The sequence below is a fragment of the Puma concolor genome, chromosome B3 (assembly GCF_028749965.1).
Source record: "Puma concolor isolate L17-30 chromosome B3, mPumCon1.1.hap2, whole genome shotgun sequence".
In the NCBI taxonomy this organism is placed as follows: Eukaryota; Metazoa; Chordata; class Mammalia; order Carnivora; family Felidae; genus Puma; species Puma concolor.
This window is the reverse complement of record NC_141672.1, coordinates 76,754,297-76,775,305: the sequence shown is the minus strand read 5'-3', so window position 1 is coordinate 76,775,305 and position 21,009 is coordinate 76,754,297. Positions and strand designations below refer to the sequence as shown.

At 40.8% G+C, this 21,009-nt stretch overlaps 1 protein-coding gene and 2 non-coding genes across 9 annotated transcripts in view; all 3 read right to left on the bottom strand.

Annotated features, from left to right (window-relative positions):
• The window catches only part of CHD8 (chromodomain helicase DNA binding protein 8), a 62,046-nt gene that overhangs the window by 4,476 nt on the left and 36,561 nt on the right, over positions 1-21,009 (bottom strand). For 6 of the 7 annotated variants that reach the window (XM_086710183.1, XM_086710187.1, XM_086710188.1 and 3 more), the window contains exons 10-35: positions 20,154-20,237; positions 16,612-16,749; positions 14,961-15,082; positions 14,562-14,805; positions 13,549-13,725; positions 12,396-12,539; positions 11,908-12,163; positions 11,122-11,332; positions 10,677-10,872; positions 10,035-10,202; positions 9,658-9,837; positions 9,406-9,516; positions 8,872-9,068; positions 8,472-8,671; positions 8,211-8,391; positions 8,031-8,120; positions 7,658-7,761; positions 6,144-6,273; positions 4,967-5,042; positions 4,444-4,498; positions 4,068-4,275; positions 2,955-3,163; positions 2,145-2,864; positions 1,758-1,909; positions 1,173-1,475; positions 4-117 (exon numbers count right to left, since the gene is read on the bottom strand). In XM_086710183.1, coding sequence (XP_086566309.1) covers positions 4-117; positions 1,173-1,475; positions 1,758-1,909; positions 2,145-2,864; positions 2,955-3,163; positions 4,068-4,275; positions 4,444-4,498; positions 4,967-5,042; positions 6,144-6,273; positions 7,658-7,761; positions 8,031-8,120; positions 8,211-8,391; positions 8,472-8,671; positions 8,872-9,068; positions 9,406-9,516; positions 9,658-9,837; positions 10,035-10,202; positions 10,677-10,872; positions 11,122-11,332; positions 11,908-12,163; positions 12,396-12,539; positions 13,549-13,725; positions 14,562-14,805; positions 14,961-15,082; positions 16,612-16,749; positions 20,154-20,237 — 4,770 coding nt within the window. The remainder of the gene's footprint in view (positions 1-3; positions 118-1,172; positions 1,476-1,757; positions 1,910-2,144; positions 2,865-2,954; positions 3,164-4,067; positions 4,276-4,443; positions 4,499-4,966; positions 5,043-6,143; positions 6,274-7,657; positions 7,762-8,030; positions 8,121-8,210; positions 8,392-8,471; positions 8,672-8,871; positions 9,069-9,405; positions 9,517-9,657; positions 9,838-10,034; positions 10,203-10,676; positions 10,873-11,121; positions 11,333-11,907; positions 12,164-12,395; positions 12,540-13,548; positions 13,726-14,561; positions 14,806-14,960; positions 15,083-16,611; positions 16,750-20,153; positions 20,238-21,009) is intronic. The other variant, XM_025920053.2, reaches the window with a different exon arrangement.
• Positions 318-399, bottom strand: LOC112856708 (small nucleolar RNA U6-53/MBII-28). The gene has a single exon (XR_003223254.1). It is a non-coding gene; the product is annotated as a small nucleolar RNA U6-53/MBII-28 (small nucleolar RNA).
• LOC112856707 (small nucleolar RNA U6-53/MBII-28) lies at positions 5,583-5,692 on the bottom strand. Its single transcript, XR_003223253.1, has one exon. It is a non-coding gene; the product is annotated as a small nucleolar RNA U6-53/MBII-28 (small nucleolar RNA).

Below are 21,009 nucleotides of genomic sequence, written 5' to 3'. Positions count from 1 at the left end.
CACCTCGACTAGCTTCTTTCTGTTTCCCTTCTTCTTATGAAACAGAGGATGTCCATCTCCCATTACTCCATTAGCCATCAACTTGTGCTTCTGGAATGTTAACTTCAATCCTTCCTCCTAAGAAGACAACCCATCCACCCAAAATGTCATATGGCACATGTTTTTAAAGTAAACATTAAGCTTTGCGGATCTTGGGGTAAGGGTCATCCTCTGGCTCGAGGATGAGAAAGAAGGCCATCTGACTAAAAGGTAGAAATCAGAAATACGATAAAACCTATATACTTTTCCCTTAGACAGATTTTGTTTCTTGACCTAGTGCCCCTCAGAAAAGAAGAGAAGAATTTCAACAACACCCCCTACCTGGTGTCTCAATATTAGCATGGCAAATCATCACAGGAGCAAAATCCTGATAATTCCTAACACATACTTTAAGAAATTTTTCTTGTTGAGTACTTAATGAGCAACTAATAGGGTTTCAATAGGGAAGAGGATCAAGAAATTAAACTTCCCATTTGTAAAATAAGTAACACTGATTTAATTTCAGTAGGAATGACTTCTTATTTTTGACTTAATAAGGCCCATAAATACTTCCGTGTCATTTTAACAGCTTTCCTACAACTTGAATTCAATTTTTAAAAACTAGGTTTCTAGGATCTAGAAACAAGCCTCCCAAGAGAACCTTGTATCAATTAAATTTCTTTCAAAAATATTGTTTCTTTTAATCTAGTCCCCAGGAGGTAGAAGTCAAGATCCCTTCCTTTACTGCAATGACTTCTCCTCAATGGAGCTGTGTGAGCTCTAATTTTTATACCCTCTAATTTTTTTTTTTATTTAAAAAAAAATTTTTTTTTTCAACATTTATTTATTTTTGCGACAGAGAGAGACAGAGCATGAACGGGGGAGGGGCAGAGAGAGAGGGAGACACAGAATCGGAAACAGGCTCCAGGCTCTGAGCCATCAGCCCAGAGCCTGACGCGGGGCTCGAACTCCCGGACCGCGAGATCGTGACCTGGCTGAAGTCGGACGCTTAACCGACTGCGCCACCCAGGCGCCCCTATACCCTCTAATTTTTAAAGTCAGCTAACCAAATGAGTTTAGTATCATGTTAGTGAGGTAGTTAGTAAAACTACAGCCTCATTCCCCACTTCCCAGTGCCTAAATGCTAAGCTTACATCTTTGATCTGAACCGTAAACTCCTTTTCATCCATGCCTCTGCGAAGTTTTGTGAACTGAGCTGCTGCTGTGGTGACTGCAGACACTTCCTCCTCTGCCATGGAAGCTGCGCTGCTGCTTCGTGGTGTGGGGACTGGAGAGTCACCATATTCTCCTGGAGTCAAGGAGGGACTATCTAGCAAGTGGTTGCCTGGCCCCAAAATTCCTCCTGTTACCATTTCCTGGCTCCGGCGGCTAGAAGGCCACTTCCCTGAGAGTACAGCCTGGCAGACGAGGTCAATACGGTTTATAAGGACACGATCCTGAATGGGGGGAAAAGAAATCAATACTGGTTTTAGGGCCGGAGAACCAGCTATGTGATTCTGTGACAAACAATACTGCCACCATTGTCAGAATGGGTAAAAATCACAAGGTAGGAGGAGGGAGGTAATAGTATCAGATCCCTAAGTCAACTGGGAAGAGTTTCATGAAAAAAACCGCGTAGCGCAAAATACAATTGAAGAAAATGAGAACCATCTGTTCCTTGTTCCCTGCTTCTGTTACATTGTATTTCCACACTATGTGTTCAGGAATGACGCTATTACCTTGGGCCACTCAGAGGCTCTTTGTCTTTCTTGTAGCAGCAGAAGCTCAGGGGTCATTTGTTCTCCATCTTCATTTGGGAATCCATCTTGGGACATAGTGAGGGACAGGAGACTCTCTTCATCATAGAGCTTTGAGCGGGACTGGTCAGCAGCTAGAGACCATACAGAATGTGAGCAGAGATGGAAGAATGAAGTTATATAGAAATGGAATTATATGGGCTTTAAATAAAAGCCCAGAGAGTAACACATCTCTTTTGGTATTCTATCAAATCAAAATCCAAATCTCTCCCAGAGGATGCATGTAGAAAAGAAGGGGAAGAGTGAGGTGAGTGGGGTGGAGAGGTGGGAAATGGGGAAAAGGGCCAACAGCCTGTCACATGCACTCACTTAGCTTTTCTTCCTTCTCGTCCTCACTCTCATCAGTGCTGGAGCTGGAGCTGGATGAGGATGAGGAAGAAGAGGATGATGGTGACAGCTTGCTCAAGTCCAGCTCAGAGTCTGAATCATCCTCATCCTCCAGTTTGACTGGTGGAACATTCCGGGAAACCAGAGGGGTAGTATCAGAGGGGGCTACTCGCATCTCATAGTCTTGTGGGGTTGGTCGGCTCCTGGCCACCACCTCATGCTCTAGCTTTAAAGTCAGACTCTCCAGACTGGGGACCTGGGCGGCTGTCTCCTCGGGTGGTTTTTCAACAGGAGCATCTGGGCGCAGGGGCAGTGGTGAGGCAGTGCGCGAGGTATACTGCTGGTGGAGCAGTGGAGTAGAGCAGCGTGACAGGGGTGGAGCTGGTGCTCCTGCCTGATGGTTCTGCATATAATTCATACGGGCAGCCAGAAAAGAAAAGTCTGGGTCCTGCATGATGTTGCAGTCTGTTTGGCTCACCCCATGTCGGGCTGCCCCTCGCAGAAGCTCCCCATCATGCCGAACAGGCTCCCACCATTTGGGCAATTCAGGACCTGGGGGCTGACATAATGCCAGCCGATCTTCCAGAAGGGGATGGCATAAAACTTGTTCCCGTAAGCGCCGAAGCAACTCAATACGGTAAAGAGTCCGTGAGGCCCTCTCCTCCGTGATGGGCTCAATGAACAGATTAGGGTCCGGGGGCTCTGCAAGAGATAGGGCAGACGGAGAAATGAAGCGACTTGGCTCTGTTGCCCTCCATCCCCACTCACCCAAGACTCTCCAGTCTTGCTTACCATCTCCAGCTGCTGGGGGAAGGCGACACACTTGGCGACACATGGCCACAAAGCCATGGAAGTACTTGGTAAGGCTTTCGTCTGTTTTTTTGTCCAGACGGGCAAAAGTACGGAAGCGATCCCAATGGAACTGCATGGTATCAGGGTCATATTCCACACCAAAGGTAGACACCACCCGATAGAAATCAGTTTGTTCACGCCTTGTCCATCTAAAGGGAAGAGGAATCAGGCAATTGTGATCAGAAAAACACAGAGAAGGGGTGCCTGGGTGGCTCAGTAAGTTAAGCATCCAACTCTTGATTTTGGCTCAGGTCATGATCTCACACTTTGTGAGTTTGAGCCCCACAATGGGCTCTGCACTGACAGTGTGGGAGCCTGCTTGGGATTCTCTCTCTCTCTCTCTCTCTCTCTCTCTCTCTCTCCACCCCCCTCCCCCCCGCCCACCACCACCGCTCTCATTCTCTCTCTCAAAATAAATAAAACTTAAAAAAAAACAAAACAAAACACAGGGAAACTGGTTATTTCTTAATGTGGCTTAGAATATCTGAATAAACAAAAATTGAAAGTAGGGACAAAAAAAAAAAGGAGGGGGCCCAGAAGACAGCAGAAGAGGGAGTTAAGAGGTACTCTATAACATGTAAGAATTTAAGAATAGCAAACTAAGGGAAAAAATGATGTGGGCAAATAAATGAGAACAGTCACATAAAAGACCTCCTTAGGAGTTGTGGTTAGGCACACAACCAAAGTTTCTGGCATAGAGGAATAAAAGTTAAAGGCAAAAATAAGTGGTCCCTCTAGGGAATTCCAAATAAATCCTTCCTAAGATGTTTTTCAATAAGACCCATAGCTGGGGCGCCTGGGTGGCTGACTTCAGCTCAGGTCACGATCTCACAGTTTGTGAGTTTGAGCCCCGCGTCAGGCTCTGTGCTGACAGCTCGGAGCCTGGAGCCTGCTTTGGATTCTGTGTCTCCCTCTCTCTCTTCCCCTCCCCCATTCATGCTCTGTCTCTCCCTGTCTCAAAAATAAATAAACATTAAAAAAAAAAAAAAAATTCAGTAAGACCCATAGCTGAAGGCAAGCCTACAACTCAGCCCAAATTCCCAGCCACACTACCGTTGCTGTTTTTCCCGCCGCGCGATTTCTTTTAGCTTGAAGGCTGCCTCACAACGCCGTCGTCTCCGGTCCCCTCGTTCTGCAGCCTCTATCTTCATCTGTTCTCTCTTGTAGCTGCGCTGATAAGCTGTTACTAGGCGCCGAAGCCTAGCTGTCAGAGCAGAGCCTGGAGGCCAGAATAGATGGCCTGGCTGCTGGGTCACCTGGGCTGTGGGAAGCAAAGAAGAATGAACAGGAAGTATAGGAAGGACAGTAGAGATAATCAAGCCACCCAAAAGCAAAGCTCTTAGAAATCCCAGGATAGGACAGAATTCAGTTAATAATTCCCCAACCCACCACCCCACACAAAATTGTACTAGTTGACCTAGAAGTTTACCTTCATCTCCATCAATCACTGAGATCTCCTCATCCATCATCATCAAGGGATCACCCTAGAGAAGGAGATCCACCCCACAGGATGGAGGGGGGGGAGGGAAAGGGGGGGAAGTTGGCACTCTGAAATCACTTTCTTATGTGAGTCCTTCTATGGTACCAAAAGGGATCAAGAAAAATTTCTAATGACCCCTCACAAAGAAATGGAAGCAACCAACTAAAGGGATAAGAAAGTAAAACCTGAAAAATCAGTTGTTGTTAATGGCTTAAAAATTAGGGACTCAGGAATTTTGCAGTCACATAATATACTTCAATATCCAGCTTGGTCCCACCTCCTACACAAAGCCATCCCTGGTCTCCCCCAGTTGGTATCACAATCCTTTCCATTACTACTTTATATCCTCAAATGGTAGTTACTTTCCATTTTGTATTATAAATTAATCAATACACTTCAGGATCCAGGGAATGGGAGAATACTTAACTATTTAGTAATAGAGAAAAGCTAGACTCAAAGGAGAATTCCTCACCTCATCATCTTGGTCCTTTGGGGGACCCTGGAGTGGTTTGTATTCAGGGTCTTCACAATCCTTATCAAAGTCAACCCTAAAATTATTCAAAAGCATGAAAAAAAACAACAACACAAGAATGTATCTTCCTTCACTACGAGCAATTTAGGATGAAGACCTAGACAAATGTATAATCTACCATGAAGCAGTCTTTTGTTTCATGCTTAAAGGAATGGCAGCCAGGTGCTAAGATCTGAGAAAGTTAGGTACAACACTGAACAGGACAAAGAACGGGGAGAAACTGACAAAGTGTCATTCTAAATTGCTCACATCTGAAACAAAACACTTTAACCAGCATATCTCCCTTCTCTTGATAGCCTTTTTTATTCTTTACCCATTCTTCCCATCCTTCCTATTTACTTTAATTATTACATTTGAATAGTCCATGTTTGCTTGTTTTACTTTGCTCTACTGAGTGGAAGGGTGACATAATACATGATTTGCAATGAATAACTGACCCAATTTCCTTGGAGTGTTCTGCACTAAAGAAACTAAGGTTGTGATCATCAGAGAAATCTCTCAATTGCAGAAGAGTACATGGAATGGGTATTCATGAACTAAGCCAACTACTGAACATGCCCCTCAGGTCTCCATGTGAGAAGTTTTGTTAAACTCACTGGCACCCAAACCAGGGCAACACTGCCCCACCTGGTGACTCAGTATTAGCATGGCAATTCATCATCGAGGCACGTATCCAGAATCTATGCCTATATGTGTCAGCTACCACTGAGAGATGATAAACCAGGGGTAAAATCTCCTGAGGCGCTAACCACATAAGTGGCGTAGGAGAGTTGCATGGCTATTATCTTTCAAGAGAATCAGTTGTCCTGTCAGCTGTGGCTACACAGAAAAGTGTTGCAAGAAAACTGAACAGAACGTCAAATAAGCCGTTTAAGAGTAACGTTAATTTTCATCCTTAGTGGCATCTTATGGCAATGTGTGGTTTTAGCCTAGTTTATGGAGTGCTTTCTGCTAATCCCACTCTTTGTTAAGAATTTATCATTAATGAGTATAACCATCATTAAGAATACTAATGGGTTCAGTCAAGGCTACAGTTATGTTGTCTCTTAGCATGAGCAACTAATAGGCTTCATGGGGTAGATTCAGAACTTCAAGACAATTAAACACCAGTGCTTACCCTTCTACTATGTCAGAAAAATTATCCAATACTCGATGTTCTGCTGCAATGGCTTTGTCATCTGGTCGACCAGCCTTTTCCAGGAAGCATAAGGCTGGATCTGCCCTCATAGTATTGTATTTCTCATAGCCTAGAAGAAAAAGGGTCTTAAGCTGAAGAAAATAAGAGATTAATTTTGCCTAAAGGGTGCTGAAATAGGTGAACTATCTGAGCTACTTTGCTCATAATAGAAAATACTAACTTGGACAGCTACTGGGTTATATTACTATATTTAATATTTCTATAGCAACTTAGAGTCACAAAGAGTTTTATCGCTAGTTATAAAAGATAAGAACTTAATCAGAATTTATAAAGAATGGTGAAAAGTTTACATAGCCATTTAACTGGCAGTTTTTCTATTATTATTCTTACTACATACATGGGGAAACTGAAAAAGTAAAATAATTTAGGGCTAGGTCACACATTTTTGAATGAAGGACAAGAAACACCTGTAAACAAACAGGCACTGAATGTCTGATGAACAGAGAATGAATGAATGAGTCCATGAATATATTTCAGGATGTTTGGACTCATCTAAACCTCTTTGTCTCACAAGTAAATCTATGATTAGAAAGTGTTCAGTTTTTCTGATCCCTTAAAACATCTCAAAAACATGTTGATTAAGTGCCATTACTTTTATGTTAAAGAAATAAACAGAAAAACATTTTCAATTTCTTATAGGTTTACTTATTTTGAGAGAGAGAGCAAGAGCACAGGAGTGGGTAAGGGGCGGAGGGAGGGAGGGAGGGAGAGAGAGAGGAGAGAATCCCAAGCAGGCTTTGCACTGTCATCACAGAGCCCAACGCAGGACTTGAACTCACGAACCATGAGATCATGATCTGAGCCGAAACCAAGGGCCTGATGCTTAACCTCTGGAGCCACCCAGGTGACCCCAGAATAGTTAAAAAAAAAAAAAAAAAAAAGTGATATTCTAATTCACTAAGTCACTGGGCTGAAGTTAGCACTCACTGCTTTTAATACCTAGGATTTGTTATTAGGCAAGACTGAAAAGGGAGTACTCTTCCTTTTTGTACTCCATTTTGTTTCACTGTAGCTCATACCTTCATCAGAGTGACTGTTGAACATTTAGACAAATAGGATGTTACATAAGTAGAACGCTTTCATACAAATTAAACGTGTTTATTATTAGTAGGAGTGGGCATATATTACCTCCCCTGAACTGTGGAAGCTTGACTAAGATACCACAACATACAAATTGATAACACTGATTAGGGAACAGATGGGAGACTCCCTACCTTGGGATTTAACTATCCATCTGGTCTTTCTGAACATCTATTTATAGGAACGAAATGCTTTGCTCTGGATATTTAAGAACTAGTTTCTTATTCAAACTTAATTTTATTGAAAACCAATCAGATAACTCAGGTACTGGCCATAAGCATTTTATGCTACATGTTCCATCTGTGGACGTAAGTCTACAAAAGGAAATAAACAGACTAAAAAAAGGTACCTACCATGCTTAAAGACTCCAATGAGCAAGGACTTGTCAGCCTCACTGTCCCACCATGTTGTTGGAACCTCCAGCTGATCCACTACTGGGAACCATATGTCAATCTCACTAAAGGTAGAAGACAGCAGAGTCAACACAGCAATGCAGAGAATTAAATAACAATCCTTGGGAAGATTATTATAGGTATCTTCTTTTATCCATTAACTTAAATGCTCACGGATCTGCCTATTTCCTTCCACTGATATCAAGCGTAAGATTAAAGAAGTGACATACTTTCTTAATTATCAGTTATCCCAAAGACAGCACAGAATGAAATAAATAAACCAATCTTTTCTGGTATAAGGCAAAGCATAAAGAAAAATGTACCATAACTTTACCTGGCAATGGCACCCCCTAACACCTTCTCTGCCTGGTCTCCAATAACCTCCTGCCTTAGATAATAGAGCATCCGTACCCGCAATAGCACCCTACAAGTGAGGGAAGAAGAGCCGGGTCAGTAATAACACAGAAACTTTGGGGTGGAAAATGCTTTAGTCTTTGTTAATTTCCATCCTTACTTGTTACACTGATGTTTCAAATGCTTCTTATAACTCTCATCCTGGAACAGGGTATCAGGATTATATTTCCGGATCCAATCTGCCTTATGGATATCAAAAGTGCTTTGTGATTTTACTTTTTTCCCCTTGCGTCCACGTGGCACAGGGATAGACAGACCTGGGAAAGGGGAGACATTAAAGACTTGGATTGAGAAAAACCCTTGGACCTGAAAAGGATTAGGTGATCTATAGAAAGATAAACAGTAAAGAGTTGATAATTACCTGAATGATTCTGCAATTCTTTTGTCTTGCCATTTTCAGCAGGGCTAATCAAGTCCCAAATGAAGCCTTTAATATTTTCATCCCCACGATAATGTAGAAGACAGTAAACAAGGATGGCCCGGCAAATTGTCTCCACATCTCGTTCAGTCATACGTCGCTTGAAGCGTCCATGAGACAAGATATCTCGCCACCGTCCCCAACTAGAAAAACAGAAAATTGTGTTAATATTTTCCTGGGGACTTCCAAAAGATGGGAGAGAAAAAGATCTGGGGAAAACATCTTAACAGAAAAAAGTTTTTCCCATTATCCCCTCTTTGGTCAGAGCTTCCAATCTGAAAGGCAAACCGAGTGTCTAGCAGGATTAAAATCCACTACCTCTAATAGCAAGACGGGTTCTTACCCATATACCAAGAGGTGCTTTTCCACCCGAAAACAGTCAGTGCGCCCATAGGTATGATGACGGTCGTGTCGGCGAGAGCGTGGCCGTTCATCATCTTCACTTTCCAAATCAGAGAATTCCACTAGGTCATCATCTTTCAGGGTGCTGAAGTGCCGCGTCTGTTTTCGTACTCTAGGTGTGTCAATCACCAAGTTATTCTATACAGAGAACAGAAGCAGAAGAGTAACTCTGTTCAAGATAGGATTGTGGGAAAGGAATTAAGACAATTATGGATTGAAATAGCCTAGGATATAACATCTGTAGATACTCAAAAAGAGATTTTTTTTTTTAGGACATGCAAAATAATCTATAGGGACTCAGGAAGCAAAAGTAAGTGGTAGATATCTAAGTAGTTTTCTGGGGCCTCATATGCAGAAAGTTTTTACAATGGCTCTTATATACAACACACCATCATAAACGAAGGCCAGCATCAAAGAATCGGAGCAGCTACAAAGGCTCCTGAAACACTGCTTCCGTAAAGAAAAGGAAGCTTACCTTGCTGTTCAGTAGATCCATGTCCAGGTCAGCCTTTTTGGCCCACTTTTGCCAAAAGTTGGGGTCATCCAGAGAAATATCAGTTCTATTTTCAGAAGCAACAAAGCTTGCCTAGTGAGGAAGGAACAAAGTTGACCACAACACTTTTTTGAGCAAGTGAAACCAGTAACTATATTTAAAAAATATATTTAAATTCCAGAAATTCCTGTCTCTACCTATGCTTCTCTAGCATTTGGCACAGACAGAACATACCTTGGCAAAGGTAGAACCCTTTCCTTCAGACTCAATGGTGATGGTTGTGGTTCGTCTTAACAAGATCTGGTCAATGTCTTCTTCACAAAACTTGGAGCCCTCATCATCTTCTTCCATTATGGCTGCATATGCTCCTTTTCTTAAGAGATCTTCAATCTCTTTCTTGGAGAACTGCTGGATCTGCAAAACCGAACAGTAAGATGAAAAAACTACTAAGAGCATTACCTAACCATATCATAATAATTTAGTTTATTACATTTTAAGAAATAAGAATTGAGAAATCAAACATGGTGGTCAGATTCCTGTGCAAAAATAGCTTTGCCTCCCTCTATTGCTATGACCTGCTACAAATGTATCCACAGACTAAGAGGACTCACTCCAGTAATGTTGCCATCCCGACCACTCATGGACTGAAGCACAGCTTTATCCAATCCCAACTTAAGGCTAGCCTTATCAAACATCTCTCTCTCATAAGAATTACGAGTGATGAGACGGTACACCTTCACAGCTTTGCTCTGCCCAATTCGATGACATCGTGCCTGCGCCTGGTTAAAAAGAAATGGAAAGAAAGGGCAAAGATAACATAAAATTGGGGTGGGAAGAATTCAAAATACCAATTCACATCTATAATGCAGCCATGAGATCAACTCAAAACCAAAAGTCAATTTCAAGATGATATGACTGCCCCACCAAACACAACAGGAGTCAGCAAGCTATAGTTTACCCAGCCACCTGTTTCTGTTAATAAAGTTTTACTGAAACGCAAACCCACCCATTCATTTCCATGTTGTCTATGGCTGCTTTTGTGCTACAAGAGCAGAGCTAAGTAGTTACAACAGAGACCGTATGATCTGCAAAGCCCAAAACATTTACTGACGGTTTGCTGATGGAGACTGCCACCTTTAAACCAAATAAACAATGCCATACTCTTTGAAAGAAAGTCTTTCTATGAGATCTTGATCCTGTTGAAAAACCTCTTACATTAGGTGGTTCGTCCCTAAGACAATGATTTCCTCTACCTGCAGGTCATTTTGTGGATTCCAGTCTGAATCAAAGATGATGCAGGTATCAGCAGCTGTGAGATTAATACCAAGTCCACCAGCCCGGGTGCATAGCAAAAAGACAAAACGGTCTGAGTCAGGCTTGCTGAAGCGGTCAATAGCTGCCTGTCGAAGGTTACCTCTGACTCTCCCATCAATACGCTCATATAGGTACCTGTGCGACAATCACAGAAAAAAATTTAATTGGTAAGCAGAAAAAAGAGACCAAAAAAGCAGACTAGGATCAATATCAGTATCTCTGTATCTCTAGTTGACCCAAACCTTATCAGAGAGTTGAGAGTAGGAATCTTAAATACTTCTTTTATCCCAGTCCTAGCCGACTTTATTAAATCCAGACCCTCCTACTCTTTGCAGCTTTACGAAGCTACACTAAACACAAGGCAAGGTATGACTCTTTTCTCACCTCCTCTGAATTAGATAATCCTCTAGGATATCTAGACAGCGTACCATCTGGGAGAAGATCAGAACCTTATGGCCACCAGCTTTAAGTTTTGGAAGCAACTTGTCAATAAGAACCAATTTGCCAGCTGAACGAACCATGGCCTGCAAGTGGAAGTCATGAGGTATAATATGGCAAGCTTCTCGAAATTCTGTCAGGATTTTTTCTTCTGCACCTGCCAAAAGAAAAATCAAACTTGATGGTGAGATCCAGAGAAACATACTAAGGCTGTAGTTTACTTAACCGAGATAAGGAAGCCAAGAAAAGTCATCTGACTTGACATAAACATTTTTCTCACAGAGAATTTCAGCACCCAAAACATCTTCGACTGTGTCATACAAAATACTACAAATCAATCAGGACTTAAGATTGTAATTGGGTAAAATATACATAAATATGTGGACTAGAACTAGGACAGTACATGATAACAACTATTACCATCCCACTGGCACCCAAATCAGAAACTGCAAAATGGAGTACCAGTGAGGACATTTCTCCAAAGGACAGAATGACTACTTGAGTTCTTGTTCATGAAATTCTAAACAGCAAATTGCATATAATTTAAGATTATGCAGGATGAAGGGGAAAGAACTAGCGAAAGACATTTCACGTAAGAGTTGCTTTAAAAGAACCCCTCTCCCTCCCCAACTTAGGTTGAGTCAGTCAACGTATCCACAGTTCCTGAGGAGTATCGTTAGAAAGGAAACACAGGCGACAGAGGAATGCAGTATTCTCCAGGAGCTCTCTCACCATTGATGAGATATGGGTGGTTGCAGCATTTGCGCAACTCCATCATTGTATTGAGCAGATTAGGCATGTTAGTGTGACCTGCCCCTTTGGAAAGGAAGGAGAAATTCTTCTCCAAAATAGCCCGGTAGTATTTCTTCTGGATGTTGGTCAGCTCTACTTCAATAATAGTTTCCTGTTTGGGTGCCAGGTTTTTTTCAACATCCTCCTTGAGTCTTCTCAGCATCATTGGCTTGAGAATGGCCTGTAGCTTTTGAACCTGTGCCCAATACAGAGAGAAAAGAAATAAAAACTATGAGGACAAACATGCTTACGTTACTTGGAAACATGAAAAAAAACATGAGTTTTCCACTATGAGAAATGTAGATTTTGCACAATACCACAAATGATGCAGGCACGAGGTTGTAAGTTCAAAAAGGCCCTCACGGCCTATGACAGTACATGCGTGCCTACTACACACTTTACGTTTTTTGTCCAGATACATTTCCTACCTGTTCCTCTGTCTTGAGATCCCCAAAGTCCTTGAGGAACTCTGATTCTGAAGGAAACTGTGAAGGTTCCAAGAAATGAAGCAAGCTAAACAGTTCCTCCACGGTATTTTGCAATGGTGTTCCTGTGAGTAACACTTTGTGTTCCTAGAAATGGAGAAAACAAAAAAATGATAAGACTCAAAAACACAAAGGACATCTGGGGTTTTCTATCAAGTATATAACTTAAGCGTTAATTTCTTTATCTGTATAATTATGGGAATGGACCAGATTACTATCTTAACTTTTCTTTCACTCTTGCTCCCTCTTTTGATAAAACATTAAAAAACATTAAAAAAAAAAAACCTTGATATTTAATAAGAATTAACTTAAACATGATTATGAGCAAAGAAATATTCAAAATATTTATTTTTTTCAATTACATATGCCTTTCCACGCTCAAATCCCCACAGATATCCTAATATGTCCCCCTCTAGGGAATGTACCTGTGCTGGATTAAATATGGCCATTAATTCTTTGTAGTTCCTCCTATCAAGGTTCACCCCTTGAATCTGGGCTTGCCTTGTGGCTTGCTCTGACAAAGAGAATGTAGCAGAAGTGATATTGTGTGAGTTTCAGAGCCTATAACTCAAAGGCCTTGCAACTTCTGCCTTTGCCCTCTCTGGACACTGCCCTGACTCTACCATGTAAAGAAGCAACGTCTGGCCTACTGAAGGATAACAGGTCATACAGAAGATGACCCAAGAGCCCACCAATTGCCAGCTGCAGCCACATTACTGACTACAGGCAAGATCACCAAAGTAATGGGTCTAGCCGAACACAGCCCAAGTTGCTGGGCTAGAAAATCATAAAAAATAATAGTTGTTAGCCACTAACGTTTAGGGTATTTGTTATGCAGTACGAGGTAACTAATACAGTATCCCACCTCTCCACCTGGTTAAAAACCACTAACATACAATTACCTTCCAATTCTAAAATATACAGGACTCTTACAAGACTTTCAGGTGTCCACTCCCATAGGTCATACCCACCACCCAATACCAGGATTGGGATTCTTTTTTCTTCTCTGGTAATTAAAGTTATATTAATTCCACAGAGAATTAGGGTTATTTTAATTTCAGGTGTTTTTGCCCATGAGTCAATGTGAAGAACTCACCAAGTCCATGTGCTTGAGGCTATCAAGCAGCTTGCAGTTACGGTTCTTTAGCCGATGGGCCTCATCAATGATGACACAACGCCATTCAATCTCACGAAGCTCAGGACAGTCTGACAAAATCATCTCGAAAGTGGTGATCAGGGCATCAAACTTGTATGCACCTGGGATGAGGCGCCCCTAAGCACGAAGGCAATAAAGTTAAGAAAAGGCCTACCATGAACCTAAACAGGGACCTCTTCTGAATTACACATTCTCTTTTCTATATTCAGGCAGGCTCAACAGGAAATACAAACTGCACCACCACCCACCTCTGCTGCTGTTTATCTTCATGATAAATAATGCCAAATCACTGAATGTAAGATACAATGTCTCTTCAACACATTCAGTTTCATGAGAAAATGACAGACCTCACTGAATGAAGCTGGACATTTTTGACTCTGCTGTATGCCTAGCTCATGTATCTCAAAACCTAGATCTTTTGATAGTTAACACTGAAATCCACAAAGGTCAGGCACAGTTGAAACATACAAGACAAAACTGAAAGTGAAATAGGTAATATCTGTTACTGTCTAAAAATGGACAGGAGAATCAGTTTAACAAAATAGCAGCAAAATACGACTAAGAAAGGATGAATAGCTCAAATTTTTATTTTAAAATTTATATAGAAACAGGAATTGATCTTGATGAAAATTTTAGTAGACTTAAGAAAAAGAAAGGAAATGGCCTAAGTTCACCACCTCCATTCTCTCCTAAATAAAAGTTATCAATACTGGTAAAATTCTATTTAAAATCTAAGTATTCATAAATGAAGCCAGAACTCCCACTGGATCAAAATGTTCACTGGATAAAAAGAGCAAAGGTGAAAAAAATTCCTCATGTAATCTAGACAAAATGCCATAAATCACCTAAGAAAACCTCATTAAAAGTCTTTTATTCATAGAAAAGCCTCTAAAATACCAGCTACCTTGGCCTACTCTCTCCAAACCATTACATTCCCATGATATGCAACTCACCCGTGAATCTTTGCAGTACATTTCATATTGCTGAATCATCTGACGGCTAGCCAGACTGCCATGGTATACAATAGTGTTCATTTCTGTCCATGTATTGAATTCTCGCTCCCAGTTAGTAATTGTGGACAGTGGGGCAATGACCAGGAAGGGTCCGTGAATGCCCACATTATATACCTCCTGCAAAAAGGCAATGGACTGGATAGTTTTGCCCAATCCCATCTCATCAGCCAGGATGCAGTTTTGCCTGAAGATTCACCATGGAAAAAGAAAAGCATGTTAAAAGATACCATCTTTTTAAAAGTACATAACAAAAGAGTAAAAAGAAACTGTTTCAACAGAAAATGAATAAAAATCCTCCCAGACCAAGCCTACATTTCATGGGCCCACTCTTTTCTATACCTGTTATACCAATTAAAGAGCAGCCAGTTGACCCCTTCCAATTGATATTCCCGTAACTGGTTTCTGTTTTTATACTCATGTGACAGCTCTAACTTCTTCCAGGCACTTGCCTGTGGACGATTCTACAAAAGAGAAAATTTCAATTAGTGGGGTGAAGATATTAACAAAACTAGGCAAATGTCCCAGGCAGTTCTAGTACCTAAAATCAATTAAAAAACGTGAATTAAAAGCATCTTAAATATATTCAAATTCATGAGTTCATAACGTAAGTTTAAAAAACTAAAAAAAAAAAGGAAAACGTAAAGAGAAAAAAATCCATTGATCACTTCTGAAGGATGCTAGAGAACTACCTTGTTATTTTGAAAACTGGAAAATAAAGAAAACAAAGCATTTATCCTCCTTTCTTATACAATCTGTACCTCAGAGTAACCAAACAGTAGGTGAGTCGTATTTTATAGAAAATTCTGGCTAATAAATGAAGATGTGATACAATTAAAGTATCATCATTCTGAAATCCTTAAAGAACAGTCCGAGGCAGGGGCGCTTGGGTGGCTCAATCGGTTTAAGTGTCCGAATTCAGCTCAGGTCATGATCACGTGGCTTGTGAGTTTGAGCCCCACTTCAGGCTCTGTGCTGACAGCTCAGACTCTGGAGCCTGCTTCAGATTTTGTGTCTCCCTCTCTCTGCCCCTCCCCCACTCACACTCCATCTCTCAAAAAAAATAAACATTAAAAAAAAAAAAAAAAACAGACCAAGGCAATGATCATAAATGGCTAATACTATCACAAAAGACAACCTGATAGAACCATCTATTAAGTAGATCTGGTCATCTCCCTTCCCCACCTGATCAAGCCTCTAGAATAGTAGTTTGTAATGGAACTGTCTACAATGATAATATTTTATACCTGCCACTAGCCACCTGTGACTACTGAAAGTTTGCAATGTAGCTAGTGGTTACTATGTTAGCACAGCGCTAAAAAGTTCCAGTGGACAGCACTGGTCTGTATCTAACCATTTATGTAAAATATAAGGGCCAGAGAACATGTTAGAAGGTACCGAGGGAAATGCAACTGGCAAACTTCAGACCATGGAAACCCTAGAGAACAAACCACCTGATTTCTTCAAGAGAAACTGCAAAGATGGGAAAGGAGAGACAGGAGGAACTATAATTAAGAGAGATCTGAGACACATTAACTGACAGGAATATATAGACCTTTATTCTGAATCCAATTCAAACAATTTAACATTAGAAGACAATCAGGGAAATTCATATAACGATTGGTTATTTGATGATATTGAGAAATGGTTCAATTTTCTTAGGTGTAAAAATGGTATTATTTATCCTTTAGACATAAACACCAAAATATTTATGGATGAAATAAAAGAATCTGGGATTTTCTTTAAAATAAATTGGGAAACAGGAAAATGAGTAGATGGAGAAATACATGAAAAATCAGCTATCATTAATTGTTAAAATTTGGGTGATGGGTACATTGTAACATTTCTTCACAATGTACATTGTAACATTTCTTTCTTTTGTATGTTTGAAAGTGTCCATGATAAAAAGCTAAACAACAACATAAACTTCTATAAATAAAAAATTACATCATTACCTATGTGGGCTTTACACTCTAAATGCAAATATACTTACCACTCTTTTGAGTTCTGGGTGCCTTGATTGGATCCGTTTAAATTCTCGAATCTTGCCCTCATCAACATCCTCTTTCAGCTCCCACGTACTATCCTCGTAGGGCAGAGAGCACCATTTCACCAGGTAGTAAATTACAGGCTAGGAGAGAAGAAGCTAACGGCTTAATGAACTGATTCTGTGTTCTCTCCTGTGATCAAAGGATAAGAATTTGACTATCGAGTCAGATCACAAGGTGTTAATACTAAAAAGTACTAGAAAAAAAAAAGATGCATGTACTATTCATGGCTTTGATGATTTTTGCAGCAATTTATCAGAATCTATTCTAAAAGGCAAAGTTCTGCCAGTAGTTTCTAGAACACTAAGCACTGAAACATTATGCTCATCAACCAAGCAAATGCCAAATATATACATATACATATATATATATTTTTTTTTTTTTTTTTCCTCCCCTGTATTATGTTGACTTAGGTTGAAATTAAAAGATAGACCTCTGGCTCCATACTAGTGTCCTGGGACTAAATTTAATACAGTGGAAGAGTGGAAGCCAAGCTACTTTTCTAAGCAAGGAACATATTAAACCCGTAAGAGAAAAGCAGGGCTGAAATCACTGGGCTTCGGAGCTTCTGTAGCTCTGAGTGCAGACGCTACGTCAAAGAGTAGTCATATGGTGGTAAAGAGATTCCCTTGTGAGCTAGGAGAGAACTGGAAGAGCTATCACTGAGGACAGGTAAGAAGAGAGAAGAGGAAGGGCAAATGCTGAAGCTCCACCTACAGTACTGTGCTCTATGTAGGTGTTCTACTGCAAAGGATGGGCAGTGACCTATGGTAAAATGGCTCCTCTTCTCACTACTCAAGATGATCTTTGCACTGACTGCATTTCCATTTCTGGCTTATATGAAACAAGAATTAGATTGGGCCTAGTGCTGAGACGCCTGGGTGGCTCAGTCGGTTAAGCATCCAAGTTCAGCTCAGGTCATGATCTGGTACATGAGTTTGAGCCCTACATCGGGTTCTGCACTGTTGGCGGAGAGCTTGCTTGGGATTCCCTCCCTCCCTCCCTCTCTCTCTCTCAACAAAAACCAAAACAAACAAAAAACTTTATATTGGGCCTAGTGTAATCAACAGTAATCTCTATGATCAATTCCCAGAATACCCCTCAAAACAGCAAGAAGTTTGAAGATTATATCTAAGTACCTCAACAGAGTCACAGATCATGGGATCCCCAGAATTAATTTAGTTGCTCCTTTTCTTTATTATAGTGACTCAGGTCACCTACATAAAGCCATTTGTCCAGGTCACACATTTCCAGCATCATAATTTACTGTTCCAAATACTTTATTATTTATAATACTTATTTCCACTATTAGGTAATGTACAGAGGATGACAAAGTAAACTTATTTTGGGGATGGAGGGAAATGGGTATATAGGATGATATCCAATACTGGCAGCAAAAGTTTTACCAGGGAACTAAAACATTTTCTTCTGTCTTGCCATTTCCAACACAGTCCAAAGGGACCAAAGACCAATTACTTCTGGAAGAGTTAAGTATGTTGATAGAGAGCACAAGATTTTCAAGGCTAAGAAGACTGAGATCCTGAAAATGATGAGAAGAATTTAATAGCAGCTAACCTGTCCTTTCTAATAGTTGGGTTGGTTTCCCACTCACCTCCCACAAATGAACAACAAACAGTAACTCCCACTCCTACCCCCAAAAGCAGACTATGTTATCTGAGGATGCCTATTAGGATATGAAGACATAGTGAACTGTAATAGGTCTTGGACGTCTAAGGTTTTGAGTGACTCTAAAGGCTTATACAATAAACTTGGAATTTTACAGAGGGAAGACTTTAATTTTTAGGTCCTGTAAGGGTGGTGTATGGAAACATGTCACTTAACTTGTGAGTGGGCCCAGCTCACCACCTGGCACTGGCATTTTAACAAGGTTCTGTGGTTCTGTACTCATCACTGGGTAAGCAGTAACTGTCAGACGTGATAAAAACTTTATGAAATATGGCCGTACAAAGCAAACCAACAACTGCTACTTAAAGTGCAAAGAAAGCACTAAGTTCTAAGGGAATGGTTGTTCACAGTCTAAGTAAGTTTCAAAAAAATTAAGAGAGGATGTTCAATTCACTGGTGGCTTAGATCTTTACAATTCTTCCTTGGAAAATGAAAAAAGTAATTTATGAATCTGTATTAGCAAGTGTTTTAGCATGTGTAAAATCTGCTAACAGAGCTTTAATGCTCTGATTCCCAATGAAGCTATGCCTGAGAATCCCTTGGAGAACCAACTTAAAAATACAGATCTCTGGGTCCCACCCTAGACCTACTGAATCTGAATCTGTGGGAAGGGAATCCCACATTCTGTTTAAAAGTATAGATTCAGGGGCACCTGGTTGAGTGTCCAACTTTGGCTCAGGTCATGATCTCATGGTTCATAGGCTGGAGCCCCACACTGGGTTCTCTGTCAGTGTGGAGCCTGCTTCAGATCCTCTGTTCCCCTCTCTCTCTGCCTCTCCCCTGCGGCTCTCTCTCTCTCAAAAGTAAACATTAAAAAAACAGTACAGATTCAAATCAGTTTTAATGATAAATCAAAACGCATTAATTGATGGTAAGTTCACCAAATAAGTAATTCTCTGGGGTGTCTGGGTGACTCCGTTAAGTGTCTGACTCTTGATTTGGGCTCAGGTCATGATCTCGCGGTTTTGTAATATTGAGCCCCATGTTGAGCCCTTGCAGCTGGCTCATGGGACAAAGAGCCCTGTGTGGGGCTCTGCGCTCCCAGAATGGAGCCTGCTTGGGATTCTCTCCCTCTCCCTTTCTTTCTGCCCTTCCCCTGCTCACACACACCCACTCAAAATAAATAAATAAATGTTTTAAAAAATCAGTAATTCTCTGGGGCAACTGGGTGGCTAAGCTGGTTAAGCGTCTGACTTCTGCTCAGGTCATGATCTCACATTTTGTGAGTTTGAGTCCTGCATTGGGCTCTGTGCTGACAGCTCAGAGCCTGGAGCCTGCTTTGAATTCTGTGTCTCCCTCTCTCTCTCTCTGCTCTTCCCCTGCTCATACTCTTGCTCTCCTTCAAAAATAAATAAAAACATTAAAAAATTTTTAAAAACTTAGTAATTCTCAACAACATGAAGAAAGCTAAGAGTCTGTACAGGTATTTTTACATTCATAACTACGAAGATTTGTGAATTATCTCTACTGCTCTCCCCTTCTCTCACCCTCAACTGAATGTCAGGGGTCTCCCATATAAAATCTGAGAGAAAATGAGATCAAGGTGAATGAGTACTTGTTCATACAGCTCTTGGTACTTATAAATATAGCTCTCAAATGTTTGATTTTATGGAAAGCTTTCCTTTTAGCCTCTCTCCCTACTCCCTTAATCTTCCCAATTTCATTCTAAAGAGCCCTCAGAAAAACTCAAAAATACTTCTTTGTCCCAGGGATTTTTTTAGCCATATCTGAAAAATAAAAGATGGGCAAGCAGACCAGCAGAAATCTAAGACCTTTCATGTTCTTCCATGCCCCAACTTACCTCCCCATTGTCTTTGTCAATGCTGTGAGACTCATCCAATATCCTATCCACCTCTACATAGTCAGGATTGAAGGGCTCTTCATCCTAAAGGAGTTATCAAACAAATAGTTAAGACCAAAAGATCATTGTCCAATAAACCCAACCTTCCACCCCACCTTTACTTTGATGATCCTATTTCAAAAAAAACCTTTTTTTTTTTTAAAGAAGTCTTCAGAAGGGAGATCCCAAATTTCACAGTATCAAATTCTAAAAACTTACCTGAGCCTGCACCTATCCTCTCACCTATTACCAGAGCAAGTCTCCTAAGAGTGGCCATTCTCTCCATATGTGGTCTGGATTCCATCCCTTCTCACCTTCTTAATCCCTCTCTACTGGATCATTCCCACAAACACATGGATATTCTCTATTAAGGCACATCTTAAAAAGACCTCCTTACTCTTCATCTGCCTGTAATGATTTTTCTGTTCTGCTTCATAGCCAAATTTTCCCAACTGGTTTAAACACAAGGTATCTCCATGTCATCATCTTCCCTGCCCATCCATTCCACTCTTCCATCCACTTTCCTCACACAACTAAACTACTTACTTTTGTCAAGGTCATTAATGATCTCCAAATTGCCAAATATAATGAAATAGTTTTGTCTCCAGTTCGCTTTACCTCTGAAAAGCATTCCACAATTCCTAATTCTCTCCATTAAGCACTCCCTTCCCTGGGATTTGCTGAGACACCATAGTCTCATCAGTAGCACCCCCCCACCCGCCCTTTATTTTGGTTCTGGTTTTTGTTTTGGCCAATTTTCAATCACTTTGGTTCTTTTTCTTCTAAGTCACTGGCATCCGACTCTGGATGGTATATG